At 40.3% G+C, this 23,983-nt stretch overlaps 1 protein-coding gene across 1 annotated transcript; it reads left to right on the forward strand.

The window, feature by feature from the left end:
• The first annotated feature begins 4,191 nt into the window (after nucleotides 1-4,191).
• On the forward strand, nucleotides 4,192-22,364 carry LOC112146150 (trinucleotide repeat containing adaptor 6A). The gene is made up of 23 exons (XM_024271833.2): nucleotides 4,192-4,405; nucleotides 6,176-8,143; nucleotides 8,261-8,450; nucleotides 8,526-8,989; nucleotides 9,095-9,226; nucleotides 9,307-9,447; nucleotides 11,492-11,680; nucleotides 11,784-11,950; nucleotides 12,047-12,124; nucleotides 12,978-13,145; nucleotides 14,274-14,417; nucleotides 14,921-15,040; nucleotides 16,454-16,591; nucleotides 16,683-16,769; nucleotides 16,853-17,027; nucleotides 17,115-17,261; nucleotides 17,460-17,630; nucleotides 17,878-18,018; nucleotides 18,118-18,225; nucleotides 18,304-18,522; nucleotides 19,587-19,657; nucleotides 19,746-19,885; nucleotides 19,969-22,364. Exons 2-23 carry the CDS (start codon nucleotides 6,493-6,495, stop codon nucleotides 20,312-20,314), a joined length of 5,187 nt encoding a protein of 1,728 aa, XP_024127601.1. The 5' UTR covers nucleotides 4,192-4,405; nucleotides 6,176-6,492; the 3' UTR covers nucleotides 20,315-22,364.
• Nucleotides 22,365-23,983: the final 1,619 nt, after the last annotated feature.

The raw sequence follows: 23,983 nt of genomic DNA on the forward strand, positions 1-23,983 counted from the left end.
TAAAAACTGGAATATATCAAGATTGATGATGCATGAAATATAAGACTATAGTGACTTCAAAAACCCAAGTTATGGTAAAAGACTTGAAGATTAAAAAGTAATAAAACAACAGGGCTCTAGAGTTTGACCAATTTGGTCGCATTTGTGACTAGATTTTTCATTGGTGCGCCTAAAATAATTCTTGGTCGCACCAGTGCACCTAGTCTTCCGTGAGGGCAAAAAAAAACCATACACAATCTCTGCGACTCCAAAAGTCTCTTTCCTGTATGTGTGTGCAGGTGTCACAACCTCCAATAAGAATTATTATTTTATCAGTATGTACATCTGAAGGTGCTTCCACACCGGCTGCGTCGGAGTGCAATCAAATGAACTCTTTCAGAGTCGTTCAGTTTGGGTCTGTGCGCACGCACCCCGTGCACGCGCGCCCGATGCTGGCGGCAGGTGGAACGAATAAAAAAAGTCTGTGAAAATCTTTCAACACGTCCGATCAGAATCAGCTGATTCACGTGATCGTGTGAACAGTAGAAGCATATGCAAGCCAATAAGACATACATTCACTTCAACATTAGTGGTGTTTTAGGGTTACGTGGTTCTGAAGGTTTGATCACAAACAAATTAATCAGGGCAAAACCTGATAAAGGGCTCAATGACAATTAAAAACGAAAATCAAATGATAAAAAAACAAAGTTTCTGAAAAAAATTCACAAACCAAAACGGTTCTAAAAAAATGAAAAAGGAAGTGTTTCAAAAAACAAGAGTAAATTTGAAAAAAATAAAATGAATGGCTCTGTACTGATCACAAAGCTTTTAAAAGTTTTTTTATTTTTTTATTTTTTGAAGTTTCATCTCTGTGAAGCATTTTAAAGTCCTACTCCAACTATATTTGATCTGTTTTTAAAGTGTTTTAAAATGGTCTGTTCATTATGATTCTGCTGTTTTAGGCGAAATCTAAAAACTTGTCATTTTCTAGGACATAGTTTCTGCAGGGCGACAGGAATTCATTAGAAATTTACCTCTTAGTTGTGGGTTGGGCTGTTGGTGTGAAGTAAGCCTAACGCTGATATCTCATGAAATCTTTGTTTACTCGCTCTCCCACTAGCTTACAGCCCCTAACACCCCCAAGCTAACATTAGCTTGCAACAAAGATGATGAGCAATATCATTTGTATGCAGACGAACAGTTCTGATCCAGATTCCAGCTGACCAGGAAAACAGACGTTCATAGATCTGTTTGTCTACAAGTAGATACTTCAGAATGGAGCAGAGCAAGGAGACTTAGGCTCCACCCACTTCACTTGCTGTCGCAAATTTAAGCTTTTTCAAACTGCACATTTTTATTAATTTTTATATACTATATACATTTTGTAGCTTACCATTATTGTAGAATTGTGTTTAAAATAAAAGGCTTTATGCTTACCAGTTTGCAAGTTAATCATTTTCAAATCTTAATGCAGACATTGACAGCAAATAAAAAGGAAAGAGACCATGTAAAAGTTCTGTTAAATGCAATGCAATCGAGAAGGTCCGTGCACCAAACTTTTGTGCTGGTGCACCTAAGAGAAAAAGGTGGGCGCACCGGTGCAACCAGTACAAAAATTTAGTCTAGAGCCCTGAAGAAATATTGTCTTAATATTCCATGGTTAATTTTTCTCTTATTTTTTTTATTATAGTGTGCTTTCTGAGTCAGCATTCACACTATAGTGTTCCTGTTTCTCTTTATTTCTTTATTTTCTCTACGTCTTCCGTACACTTTTTGGACGCCCGTAGCTCTTTTAGGAGATGGGTGCTCGTAATTTTTAACTCCATAACGCTTCAACCTTTTAAACTATTCAACCAACCACCACTTTTTTAACTTCACTGAAAATGGTTTACGGAATGTTTAAAAGCCCCTTTTTCAGCAAAAAGCTTTGAGCTCTACAAAAGGATAGAAGTCGTGTAGATTTTCAGCTTCTGTTTTGTGTGTCAGAATTAAAATTAGAAAAAAAAAATAAAGTCAAAACGTGGAACAATTATGTCATAGAAAATTAGGGTTTTGGCTAAAAATGGCATAATAATTAAAAGAGTTCTAGGAAGTCTTATAAAAGATCAAAAGATGATCAAAGTGGGACTAAAACATTTTAAAATAAAAAAAAATATTTTGAATTTCCAATAAGATCTTTTCAGTTGTTATTTTAATGTGAAGTTGGGATTCTTTGCATCTGAACCCCCCCCCCCAATATTACATTTATTGTATTTCTGCATATATAATAGATTTTGTTGTATTTCTTCTTAATGATTGGTTTTGGACTACTTAAAGGTTATTCTGGTAATAGAAAACACACCCTGTAAAACACTTCCTGACTGAACCTGATAGATGGCTGCAGAATTGTCTTTTTTTTAAACGATCAATTTTAAATTGAATAGTTCCTATTTATTGATGCCTTAGTGCCATAGAACTGAATCTCTTGTCTATTGAGGCGTCCCATTTCCATCTGCATTGTAGCTGGTTGTCTCATAGGAGTTTTTTTTCTTTTCTTTTCTTTGTCACTGGTTGCTATTTTGCTTTCATAAATAGATATGTCCTGCAGGCAAGAGGTGCATTTAACAAATGCATGAAGGAAAGGTCATACATACTAATGTACTTTTTAATAAAAAGTTTGTAGTTATTCATTTTCCACATAACAATTCCACTTATTTTAGGATGGTTAAATTCATCTGCCATAGTGTCTTGACTCTGTACTAGCATGCTCTCCTGAGATTAGACCAAAAGATCAGATGACCATTTTGAAGAGTACACGAGTTATACATGGGCACTGTTGTCTAAAAATAGTTTGTCATTCAATCATACAATGAGGTGTAAACATATTTGTCAGCCACTGACTCTGAAAGTTGTCCCACTTCAAAACATTTGAGGTCTGTTATGTTCATCGAAACACTGAAAGATGGAAGGTTAAAAAAAAATCAAGAAATCATTTATGATTTATTTTTTAAGTATGTATTTGGTTAATAATCAATAGTTTGTAATATAATCCTGGTTGCATTTTATTTGCATTAGTAAGATCTGCAATTTCCTTAGTATGATGACAGCCTTTGTAGCTCCAGGAACAATTGTATTTCTTTACTTAATGTGTGTCAAATAGTGTTGATTTACTGTTTTGACTCTGGAAATCTGCCTGTCTATTGTTATTTATCTGCTATGAGGTTTGTGTCTGTTCAGTTGTTTCAGTGGGTCTCTGGTCAGGCAGTTTGACTTAATTCACTTACCTTAGTCTTCTTGGATATATTTAACCTTTAAAGTATTCAAGGTATGTGTGTGGGTGGCCGGCCTTTTGTCATTGTTGACTTGCATTGTTCTGCCGTGATTCTCCAGCAGGAAGAGTGCAGCAGCAATGCAACTCTGCTCAAGGAGCATCTCAGACACTAGATTTTAGGTCAAGGTTTTTGGAGCAAGGATGACTGTTGTATTGATTAGTGTATAACCCATTTCTCCTTTGAACAAACTTGTCATTTTTGATTTGTAATGATTTCACAACAAAAGATTTAATATTTTAGCCTAATTAATGTTCAAATGACTTGAAAGTTCAGGAATAGACAAGACTTGAGAACAAACTGTACGACATAAAACAGAAAGATAATGGCTAAGCCATGGGCTCCCTGCTCCCCGCCATTATGATGTATCCACTTACAGAAGAATAGATTGTTTTCATTTCTTCGTTTTCCTCATCTGAGCTGATATCTGGCTCAAAACTGTATGGCTGAATATCTCCGATTTGCTCGCCAATTTTGTATTGGTGATGTTGGGTTAGGTGTGTGAAGGGTTATAAGATAGCGGCTGAGCATGTAAATAGATGGATGATGGGAAATTGGGATGGGCTTACTCCACGCCAAAGGTTCTGACCAGAACTCATTGACATTTTTAACGAACTGCTGGCAGTCTGCAGAAACGTTTTCCTAGAAAAAAGATTTTTTGATTTTTGGCTAAAAACACCAGAATCATATTTAAAATACCCTTGGGGATACTTTCAAAATCGACTAAAAGATGACTGGAGTGGGTCTTCACATCCAAAACTGATGTTTATAGTGCTCATCTCTGACAATGTTTGTTATTTCCCGTCTCTCTTGCAGTGCCAGAGCGTACCAAGGGAGGAAACAGTATTATATCCAACCCACAGCCCCCCTTTACCCCTCCCCACACATAAATACACATACCTGAAGTTCTCAGCGATGCAGAGTGGGGCTGAGCAGCCCGCTGCCTACCCTCACAAGCCCCGCCTCCTCATCTCACACCTTTGAGGTTCCACTAACAGAGCCCAGATCTTTGACCTCCCATCTCGTCAACCTGGGAACCAAAGGTCAATCCTTCTTTACGGAACCTGGGGACACCCTCCTGCCCAGCCAGGAACCGCACCTGCCAGTGGCACTGAAAGGTAAACTTTAAACCCCTCTCAAAAAATGTTTGGGTAGGACTGCGTGAACTGTGCAACTTTCCTTATCATCTTTTTTCATTTTCAAACAAAAACACATTTGCAGTTGCGGAGGTGAACTTGTGTGATGAATAATTTTAAAAATGTTACACCAAACCAAAGGTTATTGTTGTTTAGTTCTTGTTCGTTTGTGTTCTTTGGAGGCTGGAAAAGGGAGCAAATCATAAAGATTGGGAAAAATAATAATAGACTGAATATGTGCTTAATGAAACATTGGCGGAATCTAACTGTAGCATAAAGAACATGCATTCAACTCAACTTAACTCAACTCTTTACAATAATTTAAATCACTAAATTCATGAAATTCTTCATCCTCTGCGTCACCTTTGTAACAATTCTGCTGACCCTAACATAATCCTGAGCGGCTCCGTTTCTAATGCTTCAGTAGCAAATACTCATACATACACCTACAGTTTCGTGTGGAGCTTGTCTTCTAAAAAAGAAAATAATCATAATAATTAGTGACACCTTCGGCCAAACTATGCAAAAACTTTGACTTATAAAAAATAGTCATTGATTATATTTCACTTATATATCACTTATGTGAGAAGTTGTTCCAAATTTAATTTAAAATGAAAATGTAAAATTATTTTTGTTTTTTGTTTATACATCAAAACTTAAACATGTGAATTTAATAAATGAAATAATTCGGCAGTGATATACAATTTTAGCTGAAAATGACAATGCGTATGGTGATGCATTTTACTAGAGATAAATGTAGAAATTTACTGCTCTCTTATTAATGTCTTTATTCTTGCAAATCTTTCTTCCCTTTTAAATTTTTGACTGTCATCTTTTTTTGCTTTTATATGTGCTTGATTCTCATTCAACTGCTCTTTGTTTCCAAAGCCTTCTTCTCTCTTTCTGTCTCTTACCCCCGAGTCTTTTTGACGGTCTCCTGCTCTCTGTTTCCAGGCATGGCTCCCATTCGGGATTCCGTCAGCCATTCCCCTAATCAAACAGGTGACTACATATTACTTTCTTGTTAAACTTCCTAAATTTCCTACTTCCTCAGTCTTTTTCCTTATTATTTTGATGAGAAATTGATAAATTTGGTCTTGGCTCAAAGTGGATGGTATTTACAATTTAAATTTAAATGAGAAAGTGAGTAAATGCAGTTGAACAAAACAAAAATGGGCATCATCCCACTTAAAATGTTAGAATAGGTCTGTAATGTTCATCGTAGATACACTTGTGTAAATAAAATATAATAAAATAATAATAATCCAGCAAGTAATATTTTAGGGTTTTTAAAGAATTATTTGTGTAATGAAGCAGAAGTTATGTATTTATAGTTCACCTAAATGCTTTCTAAAAATAAGCAAGCCAAATTCCACTCTGATTCTACTTTGTTCTGTTTAGTGCAATTCTAATGCACTTAAATTCTAATGACTTATCGAGATGATTTGAAATAAAGTAATGACATTAATAAATGTCAGTGTACACAAAAAAAAACAAACAGTTCACCTGTGTAATAAAAAAGGTTTCTTTAAAGTGAAGGTTTTTTTTAACCCATTTTAATGTTTTCAAATAACAATATGCCAACAAAATTTTGCTATTCAAACTTAATCGCAATGTCCTTTTCAATGACCAGCTCATAGTGTTTCATGTGTTTTTTAATACTAACATGAGAAATATGAACATTTGTTACCAAACATTGTATTTGTTGACCTAATTCATGTTTTAATAAATTTGTATTCATTATTTCTATAGGTCTGGACCATCCTGGCTTGGACTCGCAGTATGAGCCTTCCCCCTGGTCTTCTGGTTCCCCTTGCAGCAGTGACAGCAGCAGCAACTGGGGCAAAGTGCTAGTGGACGGAAACACGGACAAATCCAATAATCCTTGTTCCGCTAGCTCCTCTGTTTGGCCACCTTCCTCATCTTCATTTTCTTGCTCCTCCTCTTCTTCCTCCTCTGGCTGTGGTTCAGGTTCAGATCCTGAGTTGGCATCAGAGTGCACGGATGCAGATTCTAGTTCGTCAATCGGCTCAGATAAGAACCTTGGCTCTGTTGCTGCGCCTACAGTGATGATGATATCAGGAAATGTTTCGTCTGTGACATCTTCTGCAGCTTCTACCCCCTCTTCTTTGGGGACTTCTACCATGATGCTTGAAGTTAACTTTAATGGCGAAAGCAACAGTTGTCAAGTAATCAGTGGAGGTGTTGGAAACGGAAGTAATGGAAACAATATCACTGGATCCTCACACTACCCCAATGTGGGGTCAAACAGTATTGGCAGCAATAATTTAAGCAACCACAATACCAGTGGTGTGTGGGGCCCGTCCTTGGAAAGCAACATGATCACCACTGACAGGAGCAGTCCCTGTATCAATGGGGGGTTAAACCCAAACACTTTAAATCCAAATAACAACCATGGTGCCTGGCCACAAAACCCAACCCCAAGCCCAGTGTGCCAGGGCCAACGGCCTCCACAGGCTCAGGGGATGAGTTCCAAACTGGGTATGACTCCAAAACAGGTCCCATTGCTGGGCTGGGGAAGTATGGCAGCTCCGGATAGCAGCAGTATGATGGAGGACACCGAGGTGAACAATGGTACATCAAGCGGCAAATTGTTGGGCAGCAACAGCGGAAGTGGTGGTCTGCAGTCTACCAACTTAAGCACTGAACCCAATGGACCAAATAACACTATCATGATGAATACTACTACTACTACTAACACCACAATGACCTCTACTCCACCAAACTCTACCGCCTCACCCCAACTTGACGGGGATTGTTCCTGGGGTTCCTTTGGAGGAGGAAATCGGGGTCTACTAGCCAATGGAAATCCCTCTCTAGCCCCCCAGCACCCCCAAGGAGAGTTGGGAGGTACTGGGGCCATCGGTACGCCTTGGGGCACATCTACCTACCCTTTTGACAAGGGCCCCTCGAATGCAGACACTGTGAACCCACAAATCTCCTCTGCTGCTGCTTTCAAGAGTAATAATAACCACAATAACACTGGGGCGTCGCACTGGGACCAGGGGCCCACCAATAATCCCCCTCAGAGCAACTTGCCCTGGGGTGTCGGTCCGACTCAAGTCCCAGGTTCGGCAGGTCAAACACCAGGAAATGGAAACCAAACTACTATGACCCCTCAAGCAGGGATACCTCGCCCCTGGGGGAGCAGTGCATCCTCTACTTCGTCATCGTCTTCTTCCACATCTAACAACAAAATGTCAAATGGGGAATGGGGATCACCGATTTCTGGCAACAACCACTCGGATACTGGAAGCCATAAAGGAGTATCTGCCAACAATGGGTGGAAAAGTCTGGAAGATGATGCTATGGGGATCGGTGGAGCAGGGGTTGGTAGCAACCATGGCTTGGGAAATGTCACCGGAGGCTGGGGCCGCTCTGGAGGAAGTGAAGGAAGCGGTGAGAGTTCTGGGAGTCGATCTACTTCAGACAGAGAAAGCAACCAGTCCAAAGGAGGGAACCGCAGGAAAGGTATCCTTCCGACGTCAGTAGTGCCAGCTCTGGCCCGGGCCGATGTAGACCCAAGGGTTCTGTCTAACACTGGATGGGGACAAACACCCGTACGGCAAAACACTGCCTGGGATGTCAATTCTCCAAACAATCAGCACCAGGGTCCCAGAGGAGATGAAAGAAAGCTTTGCAGTGGAGGCTCCGGCTGGGGCACAGGGCAGCAGACAAATCCCTCACAGACCTCTGGAGGTAGGAGTTGCTTTTGGAATATTTTTTGTTTGTAGGATTTGCATTTTAACAAATGTTGCTATAATAAAATCAAGTAATAAAAACATAATTTTTTGTGCTCTTCTGGTTCATGTTTAGGTTGGGGTGGTGGGTCAGACAGTGCAGACCCTGAGAGTGGAATATCTAGCTGGGGAGATCGGAGACAAACTTCTGGGTGGGACGGTAAAGGCTCACCCAATGGAGGCAGTGGACATGGTGGCTGGGAGGATACATCCAGCTACAAGGGTAGTAACAACAACACCTGGAACAACAACATGAAAGACGACAGGTAATTATTGTTATTTCTCTTGACAATATTAAATAAAATAAACAAAAATAACAACCGTCTCCATTTTGGTTTTAGATCAAGTACTTGGACAAACACCTCCACCGTGCAGCAAGGCTGGGGTTCTAATAGTGGAAGTGGAAGCGATGCCTGGGGAAGTAGTGTTGATGACACCAGGGCAGGGGCCAGTAACCATTGGGGGGAACCTCAGAAAGGCGCCGGCTCTGTGGGCTGGGACAGCGACAGTGACCGGTCCGGCTCTGGATGTTGGAGCGAGCCAAGCCGGGTCAACACAAGCAGCAGTAACACCTGGGTGGGCAGCGGGGGATCAAATACTCCAGACCAGAGCACTCCAAACCAGGGCTCCAAGTGGGGGGACTCTGTACTCAAACCTAACCCTCCGAGTAACACTCAAGGCTGGGGGGAGCCAGCGAAGACCAGCAATGGAGCTCACAGCTGGGGGGAACAGAGTTCGAAAGCTTCCAATGAGTGGGGGAAGGGCCCCGAATCCAGAAGTAATCAAGGCGCAAACAAACCCACAGGTGACAACCAGAACTTCCTTTTCTATCAAAGCAGATTTAATAGTTTGTTCATTTGCAAGTCATGTTTCTTCAAATAACACGACTTGCCTTTTACCACTCTTGAAGGCTGGCGTGGAGGCCCTATTCCCACAGTTGGTCATAAGGAAGAAACATCGACAGGGTGGGAAGAACCCTCTCCAGAGTCCATACGTCGAAGAATGGAAATCGACGATGGAACTTCAGCTTGGGAAAACCCTGGTAAACATTTACACAATACCCTCCAAAAAGATACCTCATTTACTTCGACATTTTTGGTTGATGACAAATGTGTCTTTTAGGTAAATGCAGCAGTACGTCTGTCAACATGTGGAACAGCAAGACGAATCAGTCCGATCAAGAAGCCATGAACATATCCTCTCAAACCAACTCCCACCCATCCCATGGCTCAATGCAGCCTCATAGCCAGGAAAAAATGTCAGGTATGTCGGGTATCTTGGTTAACTATTTTCACTATGCAAAATTAATATATTTAAAGGGAAGTTTTGAAAAATCAAAGGAAAATAAAGGGTATTTTAGTGAATAATTTCTGATTTTTAAAACTATCGAATTCTATTTAAGCGAAAGTTTGTTGAAAGTTTTTCAACAGAAAAATATAGTTCAGTGGCCGGTAGAGTGTACGCCCTGACACTGGAAGGTCTTGAGTTTAAATCCAGGCCAATTCTTACTAAAGACTCTAAAATGACTTAATGCCTCCCTGTTTAACACTTAAATGGTTAGATTGGGGGGTTGATGGTTCCTGAGCGCAGCTGTGTCTGCAGCTCACCTCTCCCCCCGGGGGATGGGTCAAACGCGGAGAAGAAATTTAACATACTTTCCTTTAACTTTTTGCCATTTTTGTAGTTTTAAATTATTTAAACTTTAAAAATGCATTAAAGGTTGTCATGCTACACTTTTAAGTGAGAAAAATGTAAGAAAATGTTAACAATACAGGAAAAAGAAAATGTAATGACATTTAAAAATATTGACACTCGCATGCTATTTCCAGGGAAGCATAAGAAGTCAAGTAAATACACCCCCCCTCCCCCTTTTTTAATGGTGTCGTTCCTGTTGAAGTCGCTCTCTTTTAGCACACTGAGTCATCGCCTTGGAATGTTAAGAGCATCTGAGTTTCTATCCTCCCGTTCACCTTTATTATTTCATTCCTGTCTGGCTCTCCTGCCAGCTCTGTTAAAGAACATACTTTGGTGTTTGGATCAGTGCTGAACGGGTCAGATGAAAGGTATTATGGAAACAGTTTTATTGTAAGTGTAAAGAGTAATCGAGTAACTGAAGACAAAGGCGCCTTTTTTCCCCCCACAGTTCCTAGTGTCAGAATGTAACTGAACCAACAGCTTTGACAGTGAGGCATGTTGGGACGAACCTCTCAGCTACTGCTTTGACACAAAAAGAAACTAGCTATGATACTTTCAGTGTTTTTGGAGTGTGTTTTGTCACGGAACTGATTTAAAAAAGAAAACTAGACGTTCATGTTTGTCCTGATTTTGAGATAATACCTTAAAGTCTGCTGTTGGAAGTGTCTCTTGTCGTCTGCTGTCCTGTTTATTTTTGTTTATCGGATTTGTGTCGATGTCTAGCATAAATGTCTTCCTGAACGTGGGGATTGCCTCCTTGTCAGTCTGCTTTCTGCGTTCCGTCTCTGGAGAAACGTTTGCGTCCCAGGCAACCCCATGATCTGTCTATTTTTACAGAGCGGTATCCCTGGCATTTCCCCAAACTCTTCCTGTGAAGGAGAGAAAGTGGCAGGTCTGGGTAGTCAACAGAAACAGGAGCCGGTTTGAGCTCACAAACACTCAGGAGCTCAGACACTGCTATCTGCAGGGCTATTTGTCCAACTAAACATGACATCTTTTTATTAGTGCCCCAATCCTATGACTTCATTTTTTAGTATAGCTAAGAAAAGCTGACATTTTTGAAGTGTTTGCTTTATCTTTTTACCATTGTTGTACTGTATATTCTGAGCTATAAGGCGCACTGTATTTGTGTGGTTTCGGTGTGTCTCCGGTCCCCACCCCCTGCGAATAAGGGGGGATACTGTATGTAAAGAATTTATTATTCTTGGCAAGAAGATTGTGAGGGCGAAGAAGAACACAGCCGAGGAGAGGACAAAACTTTCGGTTTGGATCTTGAGTCAGGAAAAGCGCTGGTCAGATGCTTGCTGTTGTCGTAAAAGCGTTTCGCCAATTAATAGATTACATCGTGTGATGACAGAAGCTCTGCCCACACGGGTCAACTCATTTTTCCTATGAACCCACGACCAAAGGGGGACCAGAAATGTTCTGCTTAACAGGTCCATTTTGTAATGGAAACACTCAAAGTTCCAGTCCAGTCTGGACCGCTCAGTGGAAACGAGGCTTAACCTGATGATAATCATGTTTGTGATTTTAGGCAAACATATTCAGGTAAAAATGATGCTATCACTTATATCTTTAGGAATGACAAAATATCTATTGTTGTTTTATTTAGAGTGGGGAGAGATGTACCCTCAACAAAAAGACTCTTCAACATGGGGGGAGCCTACAGCTGCTCCCCCTGTTACAGTGGATAATGGTACATCTGCCTGGGGAAAGCCAGTGGACACCAGTACCGGCTGGGATGAACCCAGTAGGGAGAAGAGAGAGCCTTCCTCTGGATGGGGCAGCCAGAACAAGCCCAGTAAGTGTTCACGTAAATCTGGACCAGTCAACTATGTAAACAATGACTTCAAATCTGTAAATGTTTGCTGCTGGTGGAAAAACGATCTGCCTCCTCTCTAAAGCTCCTGCCCATAAGCCTATGGAGACTTGGTGCGGCGAGGACGTATCTATGGGCAACAGCTGGGATCAGGAAGAGGAGGTGGAAATCGGAATGTGGAGCAACAGCCAGCAGGACAGCAGGTCCAGCGACCAGAACACCTGGAACTACAAGCCTAAAGTTTCCAACAAGGTTTGTGACCTCACACGCTATTATTTATTACGTTATTCTATTCAAACCCATTTTAAATAATGTTATAAGTGTTTGGTTTCATCTGTCTTATTTCAGATGAACAAACCTGTCAACAAACAGGATGAACTTTGGATGAAACCTTTTGTCAACCAATTCAACAACATGAACTTCCAGGCAAGTCTTGTATTTCCCTTCACACCCTTATATCTTGTAAAATAAGCTCTTGCGATGTTGTAATGGATCCTGTGAATGAAAAGAAGCATTTGTTTTCAGGTTAAGGACAATTTTGCTAAAATTTTAATGGCGCCTTTCAAACTTTAGCCAAACAATGAAGGTGCTATTTGGAACTTTCTCTCAAATTGACAATTTTCAATATTTTTAATGGGAACAAACAACTTTTGCTGGTGCCTCTGGAGACTTTTCTGGGGTTTCTCAAATTTGAAAGCTAGTTTTGTTACTGTTCTCATTGAACAGAAGCGGGCGTTTAAGCTCCGCCCACCTTAAAGCAGTCTGTCGGTGTGACAGTAGATCTAAAGCAGAAGATTTAAATAAAGTTCAAATGAATCCCGCCCTTTTTAAAATTAATGTTCATATTGCATTAATGTATATTGTTAAAAGTGGGAACTAATGGCAATTTAAATTCAATAATCAGGTGTTTACTTTTAATAAAAATAGTTGAGATGTTTTTATGTTAGTTCATGGAGGACTAAAATAATAATTGAGTCAGTCCAAAATTAAAATAATGCGAGCGACAGATATGTAACGACACCAATATGTTGGAACACTTTTATTTGTTATGTTACAGGAAATGGTTTAAAAATGTGATTATTATTATTACATTATTATAAAGTTAAGTTCAAAGTTCATTACATTTCAGCTTTTATAAGGTACCCATTTTTAAATTTTCTTTTGTAGAAAATACTTGAAGTCAATTTCCATCTAGTCAAAAAGAAAACTATAAGAAAATCACAGCTTTTGAACCGTTTTCATCAGGAAACAACTCACACTTTTTTGGTTTGTCTTGCAGAGAGACTCACCTGACGACTCCTTAAAATCAGGGCCGGGTATGATGGCCGACAAGCGCGTGGACATGAGCAGCATGGGGGAGTTTAGCAGCGTCATGGGGAAGAGTTCAGGATCCCGGCATCAGCTCCACAAGGATTCTGCAATGGATCGCAGTCCTTACTATGACAAGGTATGATGACAGTTTTTAGTTGGTTTATAGTGTATAAAAAACTTGTTTGGTGTTTTATGACTATTTTAAACTGTAAATGAACTTTTTATGAATGGGTGCGGCCCTTTTAATCTATGTGCAGCAAAGTTTCAAAATGAACCTGTAACCCTGGTAAGATTTTTTTTTTTCTTTTTTTTTTTTTTTTTACAGTTAATAAAAATATCAGGTAAATTTACCAAATTAAAAAAATACAAAATTAAGTACATAAAAAAACGGTGAAAATAGAAAATAAAATTAGAAAGAAAAAAATTATATATATATTCTCAAGTGAAAAAATACAAAATTTCAGTTTTTTCATTTTATAAATATTAGTTTTTAATAACTCGAGTTTTCTTTACATTGGTTTGTTTACATTATTTTTTCCACTTTTGGCTGAAATCATAAATGAACAGTTTATGTTGTTCAGCATTTTATTCAAAGAACACTTTTCTCTTTGTTGGTTTAGTTCACAGCCAGTTTTACATTCATTTTCATCAGTATATATGCAATTTATTAGTATGAGCATATCCTCATTGTTGTTTTTGTCTACTTTCACCCTCAATAAACAAGACAAAACAACTCAGATTATTACATTTTACAATGAAAAACAACAAACAAAACGTTTTGTATAAATTATGAAATAAAATAAATGACCTTAATATGTTGTTCAAAATGGAGTAGAAAGGAGTTGAAGCTTTTTAATCTTGGTCCCTAACAATATACCTTAACTATTACATTATAAAATTCACAAGTTTGCGTGGTGTTGTACAAAATGTCCTAAAATTTTCTGTTGAAGGAAAATATTTAGTTTAAATGAATGTGGAAATCTTTTATCTAGTTGCTTTTAGCCTGTGGCCGTGCAAACTTTTATTCCTTTCTTGTTGCTTTGCCCTAACCTCTTAAACTTTAAACCTTCCTACTTTCTGCATCTGGACTTCCTGTTTTCACTCTATGCTCGTTGATTTCCTTCTCTTTTTTTCCTTTTCCTCTCTCATCCCCTTTAAAAAATTAACTTTGGTTCTTTTCTTCTCCCCGTTGTGTGTTTCTTCGGCTGCTGGTGTGCTTCTTGCCCCTCTGTGCTTGCCGTCCACCCGGGCTTTGCTTCTGCAGCTTTCTGCTTACGATAGTCCGGCTTCCGATGAGCTTCCCTCCAGTCAGAGCATGAGCCTTTCCTCTAGCAGTTCTGTTAAACCCGTTCCCTGTGTCAACTCTGGGCCGTCCTCTTTCCACTCTAGTTCTGGGTCAGCTCAGCAGGTGAGTGTGAGACGGGGTGCTTGTTTTATCGTTGTGCTGCGTCAGGCACAGACTGTCGTTATTGAGGGTTTTTAATGTTAATAAAGGCAAGCACCTGCAGCACATACTGCCTTCCGTATTTGACATGATGTTGTGGTTTTGTTCATTAGAATCCAAATAAAATAAAATGCTAAAGTCAAAACATGGAACACTTATGTTCTAGAAAATGACAGTTTTTTCTAAAAATGGCATTATAATTAAAAGAGCTCTGGGAACTCTTTCATAAAACATCAAAAGATGATCAAAGTGGGACTTTAAGCATTTTAAATTAAAGAAAAATGGTTTGAATTTCAAATAAGGTCTTTTTAGTTGTTAATTGAATGTGAAGTTGTCATTCTTTGCATCAGAAAATGTAGCATAACAATGAAAAAAGGGAACACTGAGGTGCACAGCTTCCTACTTTTCTTCTATTTATGCCTGAGAGACGTAACATTTAAATGTTATTGTTTTTTTTGTCCTTTCAGAATGTAAACTCCATGTTGGGTGGCAGCAGCGTAGCACAAGGCCGAGGCGCCACCCAATCCCAGCCCCCTCCGCAATCAAACCTTCGTAACCAAGTGCCTCCACCCCTCCTGCCCTCTCAGGTACTTTCCACTTCACTGCTCATCGTTCCTCAGAGGGATTTCTGCAACAACAGGCTATTAATACCTCTTTATAATAAAAGCTTGAGTTTATTCACTTTAATTTATTCAAGACGCTCCAGGTTACCATCAGGGTTGACTTAAAGTGCTACAAAAAACAAGATTGAAAAACCACATTTATCTTGATTTATGCAGCTGATGTACCTCTGGCGTAACTCTGGTGTAGTTCTCACACTAATCAAGTAAAAAGCAACATTCATTCCAGGCTAAGAAAGAATAGACAGGTATTCAGTGAGGAAAACCATCACTGTATCCTAAAATGACACCTGACTTTCACAAAAAAAAACACTTTTGAATTAAATTTTTTGAATTTGAAACAATTTGGGAGGAAGAAAGTTGTGTGTTTACACCTTCAACACAACCATGTCAGTTTAGACTTCACTTTAACAAATGGAGAAATATCTGCAGTTCTACCTGCAACAACTTATCCACACAATTATCTTTTGAAGACTGAATCTTAACTGACATGAAAGTCTAATATTTCACATATTTTTACCAAAATAATTTGCTTCATTGAAGTCACATTTGCTGAAAGAAATTTTTTTAGGGAAAGTCTAATAGAAGAAGAGAGCAACACAGAAGATAAAAAGTAATATAGCAAAAAGAGGAAAGCAGATTAAAAAATAAAAACAGACAGAATAAGACTAGTTCTTCAGAGCTTAAGCCTTGAGATCAGCTTTTGACCAACAACAAAATACAGTAAAAATCAGGGCCCTCTAGTGCCTTACTGCTGCCATAGCGACCTCTCAAGAGTGCAACAACACATTTTGATTCTGTCTGTTGTAAATGTTAGCGTGGTCATTATAATCTGACAGTTTATTGCATTGTAATTATATAAATAAACTTAAAGACAACCCTGACGTATATTTAAGAAGACACTACAACACATTTATTTCAGAAAGATTCAGAACAATTTCAGATTAAAGACGAATCACAGAATGTGAGGGGAAAATTCTTGCTTCATAGCTTTATTAATAAACAAAAATTAACATCCTGACCTCTAGCTTTGATACTGATACTGCTTGAATCAACTCAGTTGATTTATTTAACAAATACAAATATTAAAAATGTAAAATTTGTTAACTTTCTAAACATATTATGGAGTGAATTTTAATAAAATGACATGTTGGTGATTTTTCTGGGTCCTGCTGTAGTTTGATGGTGACTAAGTGTACTTTATTTTGAAAATAGGCCACAAAGATCACACCAAGCATTCCCAGTATGATAAAACATATATATCAGCCAGCAAATGAGCTTGGAGAATATTTATTGGTGGCTTGAATAAAATCAAAGTCTAAGAAAAACACTTGATGGCTCAAAAATGCCTCTTTTTTTAAAAATTTTGTTGGTGTCCAGGTCCCTCCATCTTTGTTGAAGTACCCGGGAGGAAATGGAGGTCTAAACCCTCTGTTTGGCCCTCAGCAGGTGGCTATGCTCAACCAGCTCTCCCAGCTCAACCAGCTGTCACAGCTACAGCACATCAACCAGCTACAGGTACGCAGATCTTTAGGTTCAACTTCCTGTTTTCTAAAACAACTTTTTGCTGCATTTGTCTCACGTTTTACCTCGTCTTGTGTGTTTCCAGCGGCTGCTGCTCCAGCAGCAGCAGCAGCAGCAGCAACAGAAGCTTCAAAATGCCAGAGCCACACCAGTGGGTCGACCGACTGAACAGGTGTGTTCTCCAAAAATAAATCTTCTGTTATTTGAAAATGTTTGTATTTGTGCAAATGTCTTGATTCCTTTTTCCTTTTCCAGACACGTCCTATCGGTTCGTCTTTGTCAATGATGCAGCCCCCACGGCACCTGGATCCATCTCTGCTCAAACAGGCTCCACCTCTGAAACCATATGCTGACAACTACATGTCCCACAATGCATCTGACATGCAGAAGAATGCTCCACCTCTTGGACCATTAGGCAACTTCCCTTTAAGTATGTTGACTTTGAAGGATTTTATTTATTTTCCTAACTTTCCTACATACGTTTCTGGTGCATCACTGACTTCTTCCTTTCCTCTAGGCTTGAACCCTAACCTGAATGTACCCCTGGATATGGGCGTTGGTGGTGGAAGCTGTGGTGGTGGATCTGTGGCCTACAAAGAACCACACCAGTCCAGACTCAAAAAACTTTGGGCTACCGACCCCCTGGAGCAGAACAGCAAATCTGGTAAATATTGATAATATTGGTAGTTTGAGTTTCTTAGAGGATATTTTCTCATTCATAAGGTTAAATAATTGTCTTTAAGGTCCTTAATATTATCAAAATCATCTTTCAATAGAAATAAATAAAGGACTTGATCAGATTACATTTTTGGACCAGTACCAGAGTTAAAGATGGCATCTTGTTTGTTGTGCTCCCTCTCAGGTGCTATCTCGGCTGGGTTGCGTCTGGATGACTCTCCTTTCTATGACTTCCTGCCTCCTGGTCCACCTCCCCTGAGCCCTCCCGGCCAACCAATAGGCTCAGTGGGTGACGGCTGGCCGCCCCGTGCCAACTCCCCCCCTTCCCATGCAAACACTGTCACCTGGCCCCCAGGTAAATGTTCCATCACTGATCCAAAACAGACAAAGATTGATACCGCAACAAGCTAGCAGCTAAGCTTGTTTTTTCCCAAGAAATACTCAATTTTATTGAAAAAATAGGTGTCATTTTGTAATGTTTTTAAGAAAGTAAACAATTAGTTATTTCTAGGGTTTTATGTGTATAATATTATTGAATTGAACATTTGCATCTTTTTTTCTCAACTGTAAAATTCTAACTGCTTTAATTTCTTTTTTTGCAGAGTTCCGACCCGGGGAACCTTGGAAAGGTTACCCTAACATTGACCCAGAGACTGACCCTTATGTGACCCCCGGCAGTGTCATCAACAACCTCTCCATCAACACCGTCCGTGACACCGATCACCTCAGGGACAGGAACAACGGTAGGCTGCAGTTCTGACTGATCGGCTGATGGTGACTCAGCAGAATCTGAGCGCATAGATCCAGACTCTAACCCCCACCCCGCTTCTTGTGGTTTCCAGGGCCACCCTCATCACTGAACACCACGATGCCTTCTAACAGTGCCTGGTCATCCATTCGTGCCTCCAGCCACAGCAGTTCCCTCACCAGTACAGCACAAAGCACTTCAGGTAAACCTTTTCAAAATAAGGGTCCTTTGTTGTACCTGTTAAATGGTTTTAACAAAATGGTTTTCTTTGGCTTTGCAGCTAGACCCAGTGAGTCAAAGTGGTCTCCTGGAGGTGGTTCTGTGTCCAACTCCTCCCTAGCCCATGAGCTTTGGAAGGTCCCGTTGCCTCCCAAGCCGCTGCCGGTTGCAGCTCCTTCCAGACCACCGCCCGGCCTCACCGGCCAGAAGCCTTCGGGCTGGGATGGCTCTGCTCTGAGGCCGGGGGGCTGGGGCTTCACCGAGTCCAGATATACACCCGGTGAGTCTGGAGAGGAATCGCACAGTCGACTTAAACCAGGGGTGGGCAAACTACGGCCCGGGGGCCATATGCATCCATTTTAAGTATTTGATCTGGCCCATCAAACTGGAATAAATGATTTTGATTATACCTGTATTAATGTCTTATTGTCCCTGTAGTTGAAGTGTCTCCCCACAGACACGCACTACAAATAAATTCACCTTCGATCAGGCACAGAAAGTTATTCTGCATTCCTGTAATGTTTGAAGATTTGTTGTTTTTTGATTTTCATGTAATTTCCAAGTCTGACGATCATTTTTCCAATTATTCCAACACCACATGAACGCAGCTTTTCCCAGAGTTTGAGTTCTTTGCTGAAGGACATCAACTCATGGGTGAAAATGGCTTTAAAATGAGAACAAAAAAAACAGTTTTAAAATAACAACTTTTCCAATTTAATGTCATTTTCAATCAAGGACTAATGCATGTTTTTGTCAAGATCTCATGTTCTTTCTTTTACGAGGTAAAATTTCCAAAACACAGCACAAATCTGCTCCTAATCTGGTCCGGTCTGTCTGTCACATTTTAGAACCTTTTGCGGCCCACAGCTACTAAAGTTTACCCATCCATGCTTTAAACTCTTGGTTTGTTGAGTTTAAAAAGGAAATTCCTTTTTGTTTTATTTTGAAACTACCAGCAATGTAAATGTGTCCTGCTGAGGGCATTTCTAAACCTGAATATCTCCCAAGCACTGCACACTACTGAATGAACTAATTTGGTCTCTACAGTGGACATTTGGGGCTTTTCAATATTACAAATTGAGAAGGACAGGATTTGGGAATTGTAGTTTTTGGTGGATTAAGAAAAACATCTATTTCCCCTCTGGTATTCAGGAAGAGATCATTTTCTCTTTATATTTTTATTTTACACCACTCGATTTAATGTTTTTTTTCACCTTCACGTCTATCTGAAGCCTTTTAAACCTGTAGTTTCTGACATTTGGTCTTGGTTCTGGAGGCGTTTTGATGTCAGATCTTCTTCCCTGTTGAAAGCTGCAGATTAATTTAAACTGTTTGCATTTGCAGGATCCAGTTGGGGTGATGGCAGCAGCTCAGGGAGAACCCAATGGCTCGTTCTGAAAAATCTCACACCTCAGGTACCTAAATGCACAGTTGTTTTAGCCTGCAAATAATCCACTGTGTTTGTGATGTATTTCAATCCCCCTTTTTTGTTTCCTTCTGCAGATTGATGGCTCCACTCTTAGGACTCTGTGCATGCAGCATGGCCCTCTGATCACATTCCACCTCAACCTGCCACATGGTAACGCCGTGGTCTGCTACAGCTCAAAGGACGAAGCCGCTAAGGCCCAGAAGAGCCTGCACATGTAAGGGCGTGACCTTTCCCAACCGCTGATCTCAGACGCGTCCTGTAAAAGCTAAAGGGTGCGACTAACTGCTGTCTCTACAGGTGTGTTTTGGGGAACACTACTATTATGGCTGAGTTCGCCAGCGAGGAGGAAATCAGCCGCTTTTTTGCACAAGGGCAGTCGTTGGCCACTCCCTCCTCCGGCTGGCAGGCCATTGGCTCCTCCCAGAGCAGAATGGATCAGTCTCAGTCCTTTCCCAGCCGCTCTTCTGAACCCAACCAGTGGAACAGCGGTGAGCTGCATGGCTCCTCCCTCTGGAGCAGGTCTTATTCCAGTACCCTGTGGGGGAACCCCAGCAGCGCCGACCCCGGGAGGATCAACAGCCCTTCTCCAATCAGCTCCTTCCTCCCAGTGGATCACCTGACGGGGGGCGGGGACTCCCTGTGAACCAGCGGCCAATCAAACCGGCTCTGGGGATCGGGTCAGTGAAAGAAATGTTCAGCTAAAAACAAAACAAAAGAAAAAAAGTAGTTCTAAACGCAATGGCACTCGTAGGACTTTTTCTCACTTACAAGTTATTCAACAAAACGGGGTTTTCCCTGTGGAATACAAGTTACGTTCTCTGCACATATGTCCACTTTGTTTTAGCCCAAAAACATATCAGTCAGAATACTTGAATCATGCAGGCCAATTCTATAATGTGAACAGATGGATATTTGCTTCCAGGTAGTGCTCTTTCAGACCGGGAAAAAAAGAAAAAAATACAAAAAAAAAGTTTCAGTCGAGCTCATTATTATGTTTCATTTGTTGTGTTTGAATTCCAACTTTTAAACCTTTTTTTTCTGTTTTTGCATTTGTTTGCCGACAATGTTGGAGTATGAGCTTTTAACTTTGCACTGAATGTGTTTTTTTTTCATTTATATATATAAATATATGTATGTGCATATATAAACATACATATATGTATATATAGTCTGCAATACAGAGGGAGCAGCCAGTTTTTCCAGTGTAGCTGTTTACTCATTGAGGTCCTTACCGTATGTGTGTGTGTGAAATACTTATGCGACTGCGAATGGTTAACGAGTACGTGTGCGCTCCTCTCTGCCTTGGCACGCCTACCTTACTGCGTTGTCGTGGAGATCAACAGATAGTTCAACAATAAACCTGACTAGGATGATTATCTGGTGATACAAAAAAGAAAAAGTGACATTTAAAAAGTATTGCACCGACTTTTATTTTGAAAACTAAAGAACGTTGAGCTCTGCAGTGCAAAGGACTGTAGTCGCAGCTGGGACTAGCAAAGCCACGCCCGCTCTGGATGTAGGAGAGGGGCGGGGCCTATCTAGCAAGCCCTTTCCCGGTTCAGGCCCCCTAGTGGGCCGGGAGGGGACAGCACTTTCAGAATAGGCTTTCAATGTTTTGGAGGTGCCACACTGCAACCTCTTGTTTACAAGACTTAGGAGGCGGAACGTGTGTTGATTCTTCATTTTAAAAAGAAGATCGGATAAATTAGAAAATGCACAAAAAAAAATAAAAAGCTTTTAAAAAAAACATAAAAAAAATAAATAATATACATAAAAAAAAATAAAAAAAAGTATTGAGGATGGAGCTTTGTATCTCTGGGAATTTGGATCAGTGTTTTTGGCCATGGCGTTGGTTATTTAAACTATTCCTCTTTGTCTGCTAAATAACCAGCAATGGTCCTCAGGAAATCAAGCCAGTTTTACCCCCCCCCCCTTGTAGTTGAATTAAAAAAAAACTACTACTCCTTGTAGGAAAGGAAAATCCAACTTCTAGCACTGAAAACTATGTATAGGTCTTTTTTTTTCCTGCCAAATAACTGCTTTAAGCTGGAGAAGCTCAACACACTGCTTTCAATATGCTGTCTTTAAAGGGAGGCAGGCTTTTGGGAAGGAGGCGGAGGACGGGTGGTAGTAATCCCAGAGCTCCTTCTCTCCTCCTCCTCTTCCTCCTCCTCCACTCCCATGTAATTTTAAACATTTTTTGTGTGTAACTTTCAATAGAAAATGTTCTGTCTTGTCTGAATTTTAAACCAAGAAAAAGGCAAATCTGTATCTATGCATACTGTAGCCTCTCACATCGACTCCTTGAGAGGTGCCCCCCCCTTTGTCTTTTCAATGTTTCATTCAAAAACAAAAAAATATTTTAAATTATTACGAAAAAAGACGTTAAACTCCTCTTTTGGTTTTAACAGTGAAAAAGTCGTCCACATTTCATTGCCTTGATCCTAATTGTGTCCGAAGATGCAACAAGTCAAGTGGCTTCTATCTGTTTACAAATAGAAAATGATTGTATTGTTTTAGGGTTTTATTTTGTTTTTTTTCTCCTCCTATCGATCAGGGGAGGGCGGGGTGCTCATTTGAAGTTCCTGAAGTCATGAACCGTGCGTGTGCGTGTGGAGATCTGCAGGGTTTAGGGTTCTCGGTGTGTATGCTCAACAGTGTGAATGTAAACAACAACAACAACGAAAAAAAAATCTCTACCAGTGGTGTTTGTTAACATAAAAATTTACAAGTGTGAATTCTAGATCTACTTATCTAGCGGTGATTGTTAAGTCACTACAATGCACAATTTTCTTTTATTTGTGTTGTTTTTTGGCGGTAGAACGAAAGCGTGAGAGATCAGCATTAGCGAAGCCATGGACCTTAATCTCTTCATTACGTCTTTTTTTTTTTTTTCTTCTGTGAAGCCTCTCGCGTGCGCACATTTCCACCCTTGGTTTTTATTTCAGAAGTACTATAATTGTTGGCTTCACTCGTGTTTTTTTCTTGAATTTAGCCGTGAATATTTAACAACTTCAAAGCGTATTTGAGTATTAGCCAGACTTGACAGTGGTGTGTGCCAGTATTGAATGCTCTCTACCAAATACTTCAATCATAAAGAGTAGTTTACTGATTTCCACATCTTTGCTTAAACTATATATATCTTATGTTTTTGTTTTTGTCTTGAACAGCTGTTTTCAAATTAAACGTGTTTCTTTTTTTGTGTACTTGATGTAAATTAATTTGACAAATTGAACTGAAGAGCCTTGGATTTTGCACTCGGGCAGATTGGAGGGAAAGCCAAGCAAGGGAGTTAGCTGGTCAGGGAAGTATTTTCAGGTCTGGAGTGCCAGTGGGTGTGCCGCGACAGCTGCTTTACGGAACGAGCTGGCCGAGAGTCGTCTTTGTCGCCGGAATCGAGTCCGAAGATCAAAAACCTTCAGTTTTTGGGTTCTCGCGGCGGCGCTAGCACGCGGTTTGACTGAAACAGGGAGAGGCTCGACCCCACGTGGGTGTAGACTTGCAATCAGCTGGTTCTTCCTGGCTTTTTCAGGGACACAGGGTTCCACTTGCCTCCTTGCTGGCTAATCCAGGATCAGCTCTCCCTCTCCGAACCCTAAGCTTAACTACAGGAGAGGAAGTGCAAAACTGACAAGAGGTGCGGGGCAAGTGAGCTCTAGATCGTCTTTATTCCCTTTCTGCGCATTGAAATTACTTTAAACTTTTTAATTTTTTTTTTGGGCAATATATTGTTCCTACTGCTGATACCAGAGCAGCTTTGTCCCTCTTTTGCAATCCTTACCTTAACCTTTGTTGGGACAAAAACTGATCCCGGATCAGCAGCTCAGGAAGCAGCGCTGCCGAGCTGTGAGAGAAGGGACGAGCAGCGTCTGTAAACATGCCTCTCAGTAATGTTGTTACCGTTTTGGTTCCCCGTGTGACGTCTCTTCTGTGTGTGTGATAATGATGTTGTAAAAGCTTGTCCATCAAAGGGTGTGTGTGTGAACTCTTATGCCAAATCGAGGAGTGAGAGGGAAGGAAAGGGATTTTTGTGTGCGTTTTTAGTGTATGTATTTAAAAAAAAAAGCTGGACAATGTTAAATGCTTGAAGAAAAACACAAAAAAAATAAAAAGGATGATGCGAGGAAAACCACCATGAGCAATGTACAATCCCCAAGGCTGCCAAGCAGCTTCCCGAATGGATGGGAAGAAGGAAGGAAGGAAAAGTGGCGTTAGACAGAGGAGGGAAGCTGGCTAGTGATACTCTACTACTTTTTTTAATATTTAAGAATAAAAATGTGACTCATTATCTCTTAACTATCTGTGAGTAGAT

This window comes from Oryzias melastigma, linkage group LG8 (assembly GCF_002922805.2).
Source record: "Oryzias melastigma strain HK-1 linkage group LG8, ASM292280v2, whole genome shotgun sequence".
NCBI lineage: Eukaryota > Metazoa > Chordata > Actinopteri > Beloniformes > Adrianichthyidae > Oryzias > Oryzias melastigma.